Source organism: Aythya marila (assembly GCF_965140915.1).
Source record: "Aythya marila genome assembly, chromosome: Z".
In the NCBI taxonomy this organism is placed as follows: Eukaryota; Metazoa; Chordata; class Aves; order Anseriformes; family Anatidae; genus Aythya; species Aythya marila.
The window spans coordinates 86,399,569-86,413,721 of record NC_139080.1 but is presented as its reverse complement, the minus strand read 5'-3'; the positions used below and the strand labels follow the sequence as shown (position 1 = coordinate 86,413,721).

The window sequence follows — 14,153 nt, the reverse complement described above, 5'->3', positions numbered from 1 at the left end:
ACTGCTTAATACTTATACATATTTCACAAAGTAAATGACTATAGATATGTTCATAAACCACATCCCTTACTCTTAGCTGGAGAAATGCTCAGAAACATTGCTTTTAGTCAAACTCATAAAGTAAAACCAAGTCACAAGTTTGGCACTCATTGTCTTGGAAAGAAAACATGTAAGAAAATCAAACCCCGTGACTAAACAGACTATGAAAACCAGCAAAAGCACAATGCAAAACACCTGGAAATAGAGAATGAAGTTTATGTGGTTATTCTGTTGGTATCTGTGCTATTTTTTTTTTCTACTTTACTTCAGGATGTAAGCAGACAAAAGCTACTCATGTCTACCCAAACTGTGCGCATCTTCTTATCAGTGTTGCCCCAGTCAGCTGCGGGACACCAAGGTGTCAATCCACACCCGTGTGACTGTGGTTTCCCTAAGCGTGAAACAGCAGCACCTCCCTGCTAGCTACACATCAGTGTGCTCTGCCCTCATCGTGGGCCTCCTGTGCAGCCCGTGCGGTACCAAAGGGCTGTCTCTCTGCTCCTCTGATGACACCCTAGAGGATGCAGAGGCTTTTTCCACCACCTCAGGCTGCAGGCTGACGCACTGAGTTTTAATGCTGGAGATATGTGGAACCTGCAATAGGGCTAGAGAGAGCTCACAACTACAGAGCTCATCTCGTACACTCAAATTTATGTCTCTTTAATCCTAAACACTATATTTAATCCCCACCTCTGATGACTCCACAAGAAGAGTTGTTGCAGAGGTCAAAGCAGGATAGGATGCCTTTTGTCATCAGGATTAATTAACCATAAGGGTTCTTGCCCACATGCCAGCCTGCAGAACCACAATACATGAGCACATTACTGTCATTCTGACAGATTAATTGTTCTGTTAACAACCTGGAAAAACAATCAGCTTCTACTGAAATTACTACATGTCTAACTTCCAAGTGGCATTTTAACTATTGCTTCAGAAGATCGGATACTTACAGTTTTTTCTTGCACCAATAGCAGAAATTATTACCGGAATTGAACAGTGGTTTAATGCCTTTTTTATCATTGGGACATAACTGTCTTTTATTTCTTGAAACGAGGTCTTGTCATTGACAGAGTATTTAATCACAATAATATCAGCTCCTCCAATAAGACTGCGAGAGGTGTACCAGTCACTGTCAAATATATCCTAAACAGGGAAAAAAAAAAAAAAAAAAAAAGTCAAGAATCCCTTGTCTATAAATGAAATGATTAGCTATTCAATATAATTTAATGCAAAACCTTACAGGCATGCTTTTAACTGATAGTCTAATATCTCATTTGAAGACATGCAACAAAGACCAGAATTGATGCTCTGTAATTCTGTTATTTGCAAAACAAGTTATTCAGATAGTATTTATCTAGGGATATAATTTGCAGGAAGAAACACTGCTGTTTAAAATACTTAACTTTCATATGTTTCTATTAAGGAAATAAAAGTGGTAAGAATTTTGTAACAATTCATATAAAACCATTAATTAGAATAATATTTTAGGTAGAGGGTTACACAGAACAATAGTTTGTACTTATGAACCTTTAGATACAGCTTTTATCACTTGAGTGTAATATTTATCTGCTTCACAGAAGCTTCCAGGCAGAAACAAGTGCTAGTGTCTTCAATACAAGACTTATGTGACATAACTAACCTTCCTTTTTCAATTTCTCATTCAGTTTTTCATTACCGTGGGCTATAAGAGTAAGATTTAAACTCTAAAATTATTTTGTATCCAATTAAATTACAACTGTGCTGCATCTACACATAATATTGGTTGTTACTCATATAGTCATTTGCATGGCATCTCCGATTTCAGGATTTCTGCTTTACCAAACACTAGCTCAGAAATGGCAATGGCTTTGCACATCTGCTCAGCTGAAAACTCTTGACAGAAATCTGGAAATTTTCCAGAGAACTAAAAGTCAATTCAAAAATCTAAAATAGTATAACCTTTCAGAACAGTACTATACAGCATGAAGTAAAGCTAACATAAAATATGATCTTGAGAAAAAAAAAAAATGGAAACGAGCAATGATTAAATGCAGAAGACATGGAAGGGAGGATGAAATAGTCATAAAAGAAGAGACAAAAGAACAGGACTCAAAGTTTGGGTTGGGTGAGGAGAAATCAATGGGATCACTCCGAAAGAGTCACTGTTTCAAATCTGTGCTGAAAGAGCTGTATTACTCTTAAGTACAAGAGAAGTAGGAACTTGCTGGAAGTCTATCAATTGGCAAATATTTGCCTAGACTGTCAGCGCACATCCTACACAATTCAGAGCTTTTTTCTACACATAATTAAGCCGAGAAATAAACTCAAAGCCTAATAGGTGTTCCCATTAATTTCTTTAGTAGGTGTCCTTGTTCTGAAATAAGAGAACTATAGACAATTTACAAGTTATAAAGAATAGCTATAGTATAATGATTCACCATGCTGGCATGAGCTTTAAAAGTCTTGCTGTTGGTGGATTTTACTCAAGTCAACTGTTAGAGATTATTATAATCCCAGGTTAAGGAAAACTTTCACCATGGTTTAACAAAATTCTATTCTTTCTATTCTATTCTATTCTATTCTATTCTATTCTATTCTATTCTATTCTATTCTATTCTATTCTATTCTATTCTATTCTATTCTATTCTATTCATTTCCTCCCCTCCCATCCCATCCTGTCCTAGTCCAAAATAACTTCGCTGTGCTAATCCAGCTTTGTATCAGCTTCAGTCCTGATTCACTTAACAGAATCCCAGAATGGTTTGGGTTGGAAGAGACCTATATCCCACCCAATTTCCAGCCCCCTGCCATGGGCAGGGACACCTCTCCCCAGCCCAGGCTGCCCCCAACCTCATCCAGCCTGGCCTTGGGCACTGCCAGGGATGGGGCAGCCACAGCTCCTGTGGGCAGCCTGTGCTGGTGCCTCACCCCTCTCAGAGGGAAAAAATTCTTCCTTATAACTAATCTAAATCTACCCTCTTTCAATTGGTGATGGTTAGCTTCCTTTACATGACTATTTCATAGCATAGTCTCATCAGAGGGCTCGAACTATGTGTTTCATCTTCTGTCTGCCTCCTTGTTCACAATAAATAGATAACTATTTCCCCTGGAAACTGCAGAGTGTTTTAGAGCCTCCTGTTTGACATTTAACCCATGCCTTTTTCTCACTGGTTGCTCCTAGGCACCAGCAAAACTTCAAACCTCAGCCCAGCCAAACCAAAAACATTCAAATCTGTAGCCAGAACACACTTACTTCATAGTGAATTTATAAAGTTAAGGCAGTAACACAAGTTTAGTACCTGTAGCAGTGAGACTACCAGTTACAGTGCTTTAAGACAGCCAGCTAGATGGGCATTCACAGCACCTCATCACCATACTGCCAGGAAAAATTTGAGAACATTCAAGGGGCAGCTCTAATACTTTTTAGCTGATGAAGATCTCCACATAAATATTTTGGTAGGGTTGCATACATTTACCACATGAAAGGTTTAACGAAAAATAAAATACAATCCAAAAATAAATATAAAACGTTTAGTTGTTGTATGACAGAAGATAGAAAGCATGCCTGTTGCTTTTCAATTTCCTTCTGTCTGCTTGTGTTGAAGCTCAGGTTTGCACATTTCTATCACTAAGATGTTGGGGATCAATAACACCACCAGGGACTAGAGCAAAGATGCACAAACATACAAAAATTCTGCAACAAGCAAATGCATTCATAATAAAAAATACTTGTGGAAACTTCATACTGGATGTAATATGCGATATTTACATGTTGTCACATGTCTGTATATGGTTTGCACAGCTGCCTCCATTATAGAGTTAAACCTCCAATGGACTTTGACACCATTTCATGCCACAAAGAAAGATTTTGGGAAGATTGTTGAGGTTTTGGTGAATATGAACTCAGCATGGCCAAAGGAAAGAACCACTTCTAACCATAGTACTTAATTGGGTATCAGCCCTAGCGGCAGCTCTGGACACAACACAGTCTAACACACAAGGGCACACTGCTCCAGCCTCAGCTCTCATCCCAGCTCTCCAAAGAGAGCATCATCCCGTAAAAGACCATCCTTGAACACCCTCCAAGCCCTAACCCCAACTAGTGGCATCTCTGGGGCTCTTCCCGATCTCATCAGAGCACATTGTAGAAGACTTGTGTTTGACTGCAAGCTTGTGCAGGTAACACAACAGCGGTGTAAAGGTCAGTATGATACAGCAAGAAAATATGTATGCTTTTCCTGTTGAAAATGATACTAAAAATGTATTTTTGACAACAAAACAACAACAAGAAAGCTTAGCCATTAGTTCACAAGTAATGCACTAGGTGCCCTTTTTGTACCCTGCCACATCTCCAGCTCTGCAGGTGTGTGGAAACTTGGTGAAACCCTTACTGAAAATAACTGCATGGGTGCATAAATGCACGTCTTTGTTGAACTGCTAGGGAAAAAAGTCTTATGGGCTCTCAAGAGCAGACTGCAGCAGGTTCTTAGGTGTGCACAGCTGCATCTTGTAGCAGGTTTGTGGGTCTGTGGTTTCCTCCACTACCCCCTGCCACCACTGTGTGTCTCTGCTAATACTAAAAAGGATTTTGGTGATGTTGACAGAGCTGTGGGGATGGAGTGCACCTTCCCAGGATGAGAGCCAGTGTGCAGCATATCAAAGAAGCTAGAACAATGTTGGATGCGCCCACCCAAAGCATCACAACACCCCATCTGTATCACCCTCCTGCAGTTTCCCTAAGCTCTCCCACACACCCAAAGTCTGTTCTTCAGGATGGATGTTACTTTCACAAACACAGAGCAGAAAGACGTGTTCCCAGAGGCCTCATGGCAATTATTTCATTTTGCATCAAAGGTAGAGTAGACCATTCAGATTACTGCTCCCATGGTGGGAAAGTTCTTCAAAAACATCTCAGACAAAATGTTGTTCTCCCAGTACATCACTTGAGACAGAGCATCTGGATCCTTAGCCATGTTAAGCACTCCTTGATTATCATTTTTAGGAAAGTTTTCCTGCAGAAATGGCAGAAGAATTCCCTCAGATAATGAGCTGTTCAGATGCAGGAGTGACCTCAATTCCAGGCTCCAGCTATGCCATTTGCATTGCAGCTACTTCTCATCACACTTCCTGCTCTTGGCACAGTCCACTTCCCAAGACAGCCACCGACACAGAGAATAAGTGCATAGCTAGCGTTATGGTAATATGACCTTATTAGTTATAATTGTAGTTCTGTTGCTGTTCCTCTCAGGACTTCCTAGAAAAGAAGCTGCATTCTCCCCTTACCTGTCTCTGCTACACACCTCTCTCATGAGGAACCCTTTCCACTAGTAAATCTTTCTTGTCAAGCAGCAAAGTCGAAAACCAAGCCTTCAGGGGCAAGGAAAACGTGGTTTTCCTGCGGATCACATGGTCCCCTTAGAGGACAACAGCTGCTTTGTGAAAAAAAAAAACAATGTATGAATGCCTTCAGGGAGCCAGCAGCGTCCTACTGCCCACTGAGCCCAGCACCCTGCCCACCACAGCACCAGCACCAGCACCAGTGAGTGCTCGGTGCTGGGGCAGAGCAGCCCCTCTCTCCCCAAGCCCCCCAGCACCTGCCAGGTGCACCGTGGCTGTTGGGAGGTTTGCCCCAGTGCAGGATCTGTCCCAGGACTTGCTCCCCCAACCTAGGACTGAATCTCTCTAATATCTTTACAGCACTGCTCCAGGCGAGAGGAAAGATCAGCAGAGGTAACACAGCTAGGTTTATTGCCCTAGTGCCGCTAGGCACTAGGCACTGCTAGGCACAGTGCCGCTCATCCTGCCATTTATTTTCCAACATCACAATTAAATGAATCAAAATATGAATTGCTGTTTCTATGCTATGCTTCATTCTGAAGTTGAAGATTTACTTGCCATCAGATATTACAGACTTGGTCCACACTTTATCTGCAGTTTTCACCTGTACACATGCAGGAGCACAACAAAACTCAGCATAAAGTGACTGAAGTTGCAAAGTACACACAAGCGGATAAAACAGCAACTCACTTCCCAGGACTGTCAAATCTGACACATTCATAGCTTGCCAGGTAAAGCAACCTTTACTAGAGGAAACTCTAAACTACACTTGCAAACTACTCCTTTCAAGTCACTAGCTCCCATACTGAGTTTTATGAAAAAAAAAAAAAAAAAAAAAAGATAAAAAATTTTGACTTTCTAGTTTGATATGCATTATGAGATCACAACTTGAGCATGTGTTAGCAACCAAGTGCGCATTAAAGTCACAATATGTAGCTTGGATGTTAGCACACTTAGGTTTTCCTTAGTTCTTCATCCCTCTGCTCATGCCAGGTCTTTTTTTTTTTTTTTTTTGTCAAAGTTTGTTCCAGCCATGTGAACCACCAGGGAATTGGTCCTGTGTATCTGTCCCCTGCACATGGCAGGTATCAGCATGCAGCTTCCCAAACACAGTGTGGGACACAGCAGGCCACAGTGATAAATACACAGGGTTTGACGCATGAAGGTCGGTGTGGTTTCGGAAACAGTGGCACTGTGCTCACAGATTTCAACAAGAATGATGCACCTCTATCTCCAAAGCCAGCACTGCTTCCCTGCACCCTGCAGCTGCCACCAGGAGGAAGATCTCACAACACTCAGCTGCTCCTCTGCATGCTGGCAGTAATGCCATCCTTGTCATTTTTGGAGCACAGAAACTTCAAAGACCTTAAGTCCGTCTGTAACACTAGACAGACTGTTCCTATGGGCAGCAATTCCCAAGAACAGCTCAAACCTGCTCTGCAGTTTGGTAGCCACCTCCAGCCACCAAATACCAGGACCCCAGGGTAACGCTGATGCTGCTTCAGCGACCCCGTTCCCAGAAGGATGCCACTGCAGCACTGTTCACCTCGTGCAGACAAGACACCGGCCAGGACATGTGCACAAAGACAGCAAACGCACCCTGCACCATGATCACAACAGTGCCCACCCATGCCATGGGACCCGGGCAGCCTGCCATCCTGCAGCAATTGGTGTGCTCACCTGCCAGGTTTGTGTGCAGCACTGGCTTGCTTTGATCCTGTGGGTTTGATCTAGATAAAATACAAACCTTAGCTTAAATGGAAATTATGCTTAGATGAAACAATGCAAAGCCCACTATGTCACTGCCTCTAATATTCAGTACCCTGCATGAAATATGAATCCTTTACTGTGAGGAATATGATGCATTAGCGACGACCGCACTTGAGGCACCCCCAGTCATTGTTCTGAGCTGTTACGTAGTATTTCCCCTGGCTACCAAAGAATAGTCCTTCAAAGACCACAACGACCTAAAGCCTCAAGAATCCAGCCTACCAACAACAGTCCTGTCCTGCCTCCTCCTAGCAAGCAGGCAGCTTCACTTGGAGCAAAGAACCTTCAGAGGAGGCCAGTCCAACTCCCTGAGATGTCTTCTGCTCAGCAAAAAATGCTCACTGCTCCTCATTATTCCCAGTAATAGGCTCCCTGCCTCCCTTGGCTGAGAAAGGGAACAACAAGAGGCCAATGCTGTAAAACATAATGCCATAGACAAAAACAAGATAGCTTTTCAAGGCCAAAAGTGACAAGAGGTCCAGAGATGGAGAGCCTTGCTCTCCGCAAGGTCAGATGGACATAAAACAACATAAGATGAAAAATGCATCTCTAATCTAGGTCTGCACACTTTTCTCCTCCTACCATTCTCCAGCTATCGCTGCCTGCCTTCCAACCCCCCTTGCCAAGCGCCAGTCCTTTGAAACATCCTTTGAAGTCCTACAGCTTTAATTTACATTCAGTGGCTCCTACTCATTGCTGTGCTCCAATGAACTGAACAAAGTACACATGCAGATGAAATGCAGATTTAAAAATTAAAAAAAAAAAAAATCAGAGATCCCATTTAAAAAGAAAAAAGAAAAAGAAACGAAAAGGAAAAGCAGTGAGAAATAGAGAACAGAAAGATAGCTAAATTGGATAATGCAGCTTTAAGATTACAGGCTCCTGATATCATGTATTGCTGCACTGGTAGGATTCCCGTAGATTGGAAAAAAAAAAAAAAGTTTCCTTTACAGTGCTGCAAAAATCACTCTCAGGATAAAATTATTAAGTTCAAGCCAACTACTGTCTCAGAGTTTGATTTTGTTAAAGCTGTTAAAGCTTTTTTTTTTTTTTGGAAGGCAATCAGGTGTTATTAAGTATGCGTTATTCTAAAGTATCAGTGTCATTTCTTGCATAATCATTGACCTGCTCATACTCCTAATTAAGTTATCTCACCCATTAGCAAAAGTCCCAGTAACACGGTAGAGTGTCAGGACCCTCATTATTTACCTTCTGATGTGAGAAATCGTGCTAGGATGTGATAATTCATCACAGCAGAAGCAAAAGGACTCGAAACAGTGCATTTAGCTAGAGGACAGATAACAGAACCTGTCATTTCCCTGAGCTGGACACCTGATTGCCTTTTCAGCCTTACAGAGAAAAAGATCCTCTGTGGACTGCTGCATCCTTTCTGGTGTTTTGAGACTTGTTTTCGGCATTTTGCCATAAACCCGGTGCCACAGCACCAGCCCCGGCGCTCTCGCCTCTCTTTTTTATCGGTCGGGCCGCCCGCAGCACCGGGCATCGCCCTCCCGTAGAGACCCCCGGGCAGAGCAGAGACCTCCCCCTGTTTCAGGGGGGCGACCCCCGAAGGACGGGGACACCCGGGGGACCCGCGCCGCGCCGTACCCATCGCGGACACTCGTGGACCTCCAGCCGCACGCCGCCCAGGATGCGCGCCCGGAGCCGGCTGGGCGCGGGGCTGCCCAGCTCGGCCACCAGCCCGCTGCCCCGCAGGTAGCTCCGCACCAGCCCCGGCTGCCCCGCGCCGCCCGACGCCGCCTCCCGCTCCGTGCCCAGCGCCACGATGCTCACCGACCTGCAACGGCACCCCCGGCATCACCCCCGGCATCACCCCCCGGTACCTCCCGGTACCCCCCGATCCCCTCCGGGACTCCCCCGGCATCCCCCCCGGTACCTCCCGGTACCTCCCGGCACTCCCGGATCCCCCCCCGACATCACCCCCGGTACCCCCCGGTGCCCCGCGATCCTCTCCGGTACTTGTCCGGTGCCCCCCCGGTATCCCCCGGTACCTCCCCGTACCCCCAGCATCCCCCCTGTGCCCCCCGACCCCCCACGGGACTCCCCCGGCATCCTCCCCCGATCCCCTCCGGTACCCCCCGGTGTTCCCGATCCCCCCTGACCCCCCCCCGGTACCCTTCTCCCGACCCCCCCCCGGCCCCGCGTCGGCCCCTACATGCTCCCGGCTCTGCCTCCCTCCCTCCCGCGCTACGTCACGGACATCACACGCTGACGTCACGCCCATTTCGAGGCGGGGGGGGTGGGGGGAAGGGGGGTGGGGTGGTGGCAGGGCGAGCTGCTCCCTCCGCTGGTCAGTCCCGGGTTTTCAGGTTTTTAACCTCAAAAGGACAATGGCAGCCCCGTGTCCTGTCACCCTGTCCTGGAGGGGCTGCAGGAAGGCCGGGGAGGGTCTCTGTGTCGGGGGTGTGGGGACAGGGCAAGGGGTGAGGGCTGGAAACTGAAGGTGCAGAGATTTGGGTTAAGTATAGGGAAGAAATTCTTCACTCTGAGGGTGGTGTGGCCCAGGCCCAGGCTGCCCAGAGGAGCTGTGGCTGCACCATCCCTGGCAGTGCCCAAGGCCAGGCTGGATGGGGCTGGGGGCAGCCTGGGCTGGAGAGAGGTGTCCCTGCCCATGGCAGGGTGTGGATTTAGATAGGTTTTAAAGTCCCTTACAACCCAAACCATTCTCTGGTGCTTCTCACTCCTTCCTCAAACCTCTTGGGAGAGGAAAAGCATAGAATGGAAGGGAAGGGAAGGGAAGGGAAGGGAAGGGAAGGGAAGGGAAGGGAAGGGAAGGGAAGGGAAGGGAAGGGAAGGGAAGGGAAGGGAAGGGAAGGGAAGGGAAGGGAAGGGAAGGGAAGGGAAGGGAAGGGAAGGGAAGGGAAGGGAAGGGAAGGGAAGGGAAGGGAAGGGAAGGGAAGGGAAGGGAAGGGAAGGGAAGGGAAGGGAAGGGAAGGGAAAAAATAAAAGGAAAGAAAGGGGAAAGGAAAAAACTAAAAAGAAAGAAAATGAAAATAAAAAGGAAAGTAAAAGGCAAAAGAAAAAGAAAGAAAGAAAGAAAGAAAGAAAGAAAGAAAGAAAGAAAGAAAGAAAGAAAGAAAGAAAGAAAGAAAGAAAGAAAGAAAGAAAGAAAGAAAGAAAGAAAGAAAGAAAGGAAGAAAGGAAGAAAGGAAGAAAGGAAGAAAGGAAGAAAGAAAGAAAGAAAGAGAAAGGGGAGAAGAAAAAGAAATAAAAGGAAAAAGGAAAGAAAAGGGAAAAGGAAGGGAAAGAAAAGGGAAAAGAAAAGAAAAGAAAGAAAAGAAAAGAAAAGAAGAAAAGAAAAGAAAAGAAAAGAAAAGAAAAGAAAAGAAAAGAAAAGAAAAGAAAAGAAAAGAAAAGAAAAGAAAAGAAAAGAAAAGAAAAGAAAAGAAAAGAAAAGAGAAGAGAAGAGAAGAGAAGAAAAGAGAAGAGAAGAAAAGAGAAGAGAAGAAAAGAGAAGAGAAGAAAAGAGAAGAGAAGAGAAGAAAAGAAGAGAGAAGAAAAGAGAAGAGAAGAGAAGAGAAGAGAAGAGAAGAGAAGAGAAGAGAAGAGAAGAGAAGAAAAGAAAAGAAAAGAAAAGAAAAGAAAAGAAAAGAAAAGAAAAGAAAAGAAAAGAAAAGAAAAAAAAGAAAAGAAAAGAAAAGAAAAGAAAAGAAAAGAAAAGAAAAGAAAAGGGAAAAGAAATACAACTTAAATTTTACATGGTAGCAAACTCCATGAACTGAGAATTTGTTTGACATCTCCACCTCAGATGCATTCTGCAAGTTATGTGGGCAAGTGAAAGCAATAAAAGATTGTTTAACTGAAAGAAGAGGATTACAAAGGATTGCTTGACTGTTCCCTATTTGGCAGTCTGGACGCTGAATATCCTATGATCAGCAAACACTTCAGCCAGCAGGCATTTGCTGCTGTTGCAGACACACAAAGACAAAATTGCAGAAAAGGGAGAGTGTGTTTGACAAGACTCAGAAAACAATAGCATATTTGATCTTGTACATTTTAGACTGGGACGTTATTATTTTCTTTCAAATGATTTCTGCTGAAGCTTCCCAGTGAATATCTCAGAAAAAGCAATGAAGACAAATATGCAATCTTTCCCAACAAAAGGGCAGTGATATTTTCCATGGCAAGGAGATAAGCACAGCCAAGTCAAGGAGGAAGAATTTTTCCTTGTGGAAGCTGTAGTCTCGCTTGCATGGACCAAGACATGACCAACTGTCCCATATTTTCACATCTGTGAAATGATTTAATGAACTTGGGTTCGGTGTTGTCCTATTCATTAGCTGATCCTGCACACTACCCAGAGATTCTGCTCACTTTTTAGCAGCTTTTGATACCTGACAATCTATGTTGTTGTCAGAGAGGTAAATTTCCTTTTTTTTTTTTTTCCCCCCCCAAAGAACATAGACAATGACTCCAGGTAACAGCAATCTTTTTTGGTGAATGGAGGTGTGTTGCAAAATACAAACTCTGTAAGCCCTGATTTTACTGGTGCCCATCCACGCTGCTGTACAGTCTGGCAGCTGAGATTCTTGCACAGACAAAGCACAAACCAACAAAAGGAGTTTTTCTTTTGCTGTAGCCATCTGCCAAATCCAAGCCAACAAAAGCAGCCTGTGTGTGGGAAAGCAAGGAATGAACGGCGGGGCAGTGTTAAGGACTATGAATATTTTTCAGTACAACTATGCCAGAAAAAAAAAATAATTGTGGATTTGCTCTGGCTTGAAAGCACATAAATACTCGTGCAGCAGTGCCAGTTGTATCAATGGCACAACCACCCCCTGCCAGAGCCTGCTGCCCCTCCAGCCCTCAGCCTCACAATGCGACAGGCAGCATGGATCCCAGAACATTGCGTTGCATCCACCACTACAAATGATACAGTGCTGTGACCTTTGAAAAATCACCTTCCATGCAAATCACCTTTGAAAAACTCATTGTGCTTTTATAAAGGCGATTTATGCCTCCACTTTTACATCTGTTACATTTATGGGCTTGTAAACATCACTCGTAACTCCCTCAGCATTCCCCTATCCAAAATGAAGGGTCAAATCAAGACAACTCTTCAGCCCCTTCAGTCTCCTGATCATTTCATCTCATGATGAGATCATCATGAGATCATCTCCCACTCCTTCAGTTGTGTGGGTTCCTTCTGGAGTTTCTCAGCATTCAGCATCTGACCACCTGTAAGAAGTTTAAGTATCACCTGCAGACTTGGAGGTTTCACAGGTCCCCAGTGAACATCAGTCATCAAAGACAACCCAAGGCTCCTGTTCTGGCCTGGGGAATTCCCATCCTTGCAAGCATTCAAGGTTTGACTAGAAAAGTCCTTGAGCAATTTGATGCAATTAGACCTGCTAGGAGAAGGAGGTTCGTTAGATGACCTCCAGGAGGTCACTTCCTACCTGAATTATTATTATAATTATTATTACTGACTCTTTGGATCTCCTTCCTCCTAAAGACTGACCACTAAGCCCTATCCTTCACTTCCTGTTCTTACACCAGCTTTCAATCCAAAACCAAATCTCTTGTCCAATCTTGTGGTAACTTAGTTTCTTTACAACATTTAATAAGCTTTACAAAAAGCTTCTCAAAGGCTTTTTGAAAATGCAGGAGGATTATTATACTCACACAACCCACTTTATCCACATACTGCCCTTCCTCCAAATTCCGGTGATGCAGGACTTCCCTCCATAGAAACCACTTCTTCCAAGCAGACACTGTTTGTCCATATGTCCCTTCATCATTTTTGTTACAGACTCTCTCATCTTTTCAGGAATGAAGGGCAGTCCCACTGGTTCCACATTCCCCGGAGCCCCTCTCAAGCAGTTTTTTCCTGCCAGGCCCATAGCATGGGGCCATCTGTAAAGATTTAGCACAAGCCTCAGACCCCAGGTCAGGGGTTTCCTATCTGAGTTTCTGGGGAGTGGTCTAGCAAATGTTATCTAGTCCTAGCTACTTATTAATGTCTACTCTATCCATTTGGTCTAATGCTGCTCTATCAAAACAAGAAACATAATATCAGCCCCATACTGAATCCAAGGTGTGAAGGGAGTTGAAAATGATCTAATAGGAGGAGAACGAGAAATAAAAAGGCCACTTTCTAAATTTAAACCAGATCCGGTTTATAGCATTTATAGCAGAAGAGAGCTGCGAAAGCCACTACTGAGTTGTGAAAACCTGCTGACATGGTGCAGGTAAGCAGTGGATTATTGGAAGCCAGCTCTGCTGCTGCAGGAGTCCAGACTGCCCTTCTGGGCCGTTGACTTCAACAGTAAAAGGCTCCAATTCCCAAATCATGATGAGGAGCCTCATCACCACGGTGTCTGCATGCCTGCAACCTGCAGCACTGCTCTAAAATTCAGAGATGAAGGGCCGAAACTGATGCTGCTGTAGGTCAGGGGCAGGGAAGAGATCTGGGCTATTTTAATAATCCACTTTATGATCCCCTGGATAAGCACTTAAGACTGAGTGACACAGCACATGAATTGTACAGGGAGACGTGCCGCAAGGTGAATTAATGTGCTCTGCTTTGTGCTTGCGCACAGTTTTGTCCATTAATGAGTAAAGATTCTAGTTTTGGTCACTAAAAATACACTATATGGGTGCAGATAACACTCATGACATCAAGTAAATGAAGAGTTAATGTGAGTTTTAAGAAAATAAAATTAAGGAAAAATGATTAGAGCTGTAGATATAAATAGCCACTATACAGCCTATGCGTAACAGAATTATTTATTCACCTATGAGTGTCAAAAGTTCATGAGTCATAAATGAAACGGGAGTAGGCTTCCTGTTTAAAGTTACCTTAAAATTATTTTTATACAACTGCACTTCTCCAGAATTAAAAGAAACAGTAGCTGCCCTTATGTGGATATTAAACAACATTCAGGTTATTACAGGATGGAAATTTTTATGTTTAAAAATTTGGTTCTGGTTTCTCCAGCACTTTTAGACTACTTATTCCAAAACTGGAGCACTCTCTTGAGGGGTATTTGGCTGCTCAGGAACCT

General features: G+C 44.0%; 1 protein-coding gene across 5 annotated transcripts in view; it reads right to left on the bottom strand.

Annotated features, from left to right (window-relative positions):
- The window catches only part of RHOBTB3 (Rho related BTB domain containing 3), a 52,057-nt gene that overhangs the window by 21,669 nt on the left and 16,235 nt on the right, over positions 1-14,153 (bottom strand). For all 5 annotated transcript variants that reach the window (XM_082783383.1, XM_082783385.1, XM_082783384.1 and 2 more), the window contains exon 5: positions 990-1,182. In XM_082783383.1, coding sequence (XP_082639509.1) covers positions 990-1,182 — 193 coding nt within the window. The remainder of the gene's footprint in view (positions 1-989; positions 1,183-14,153) is intronic.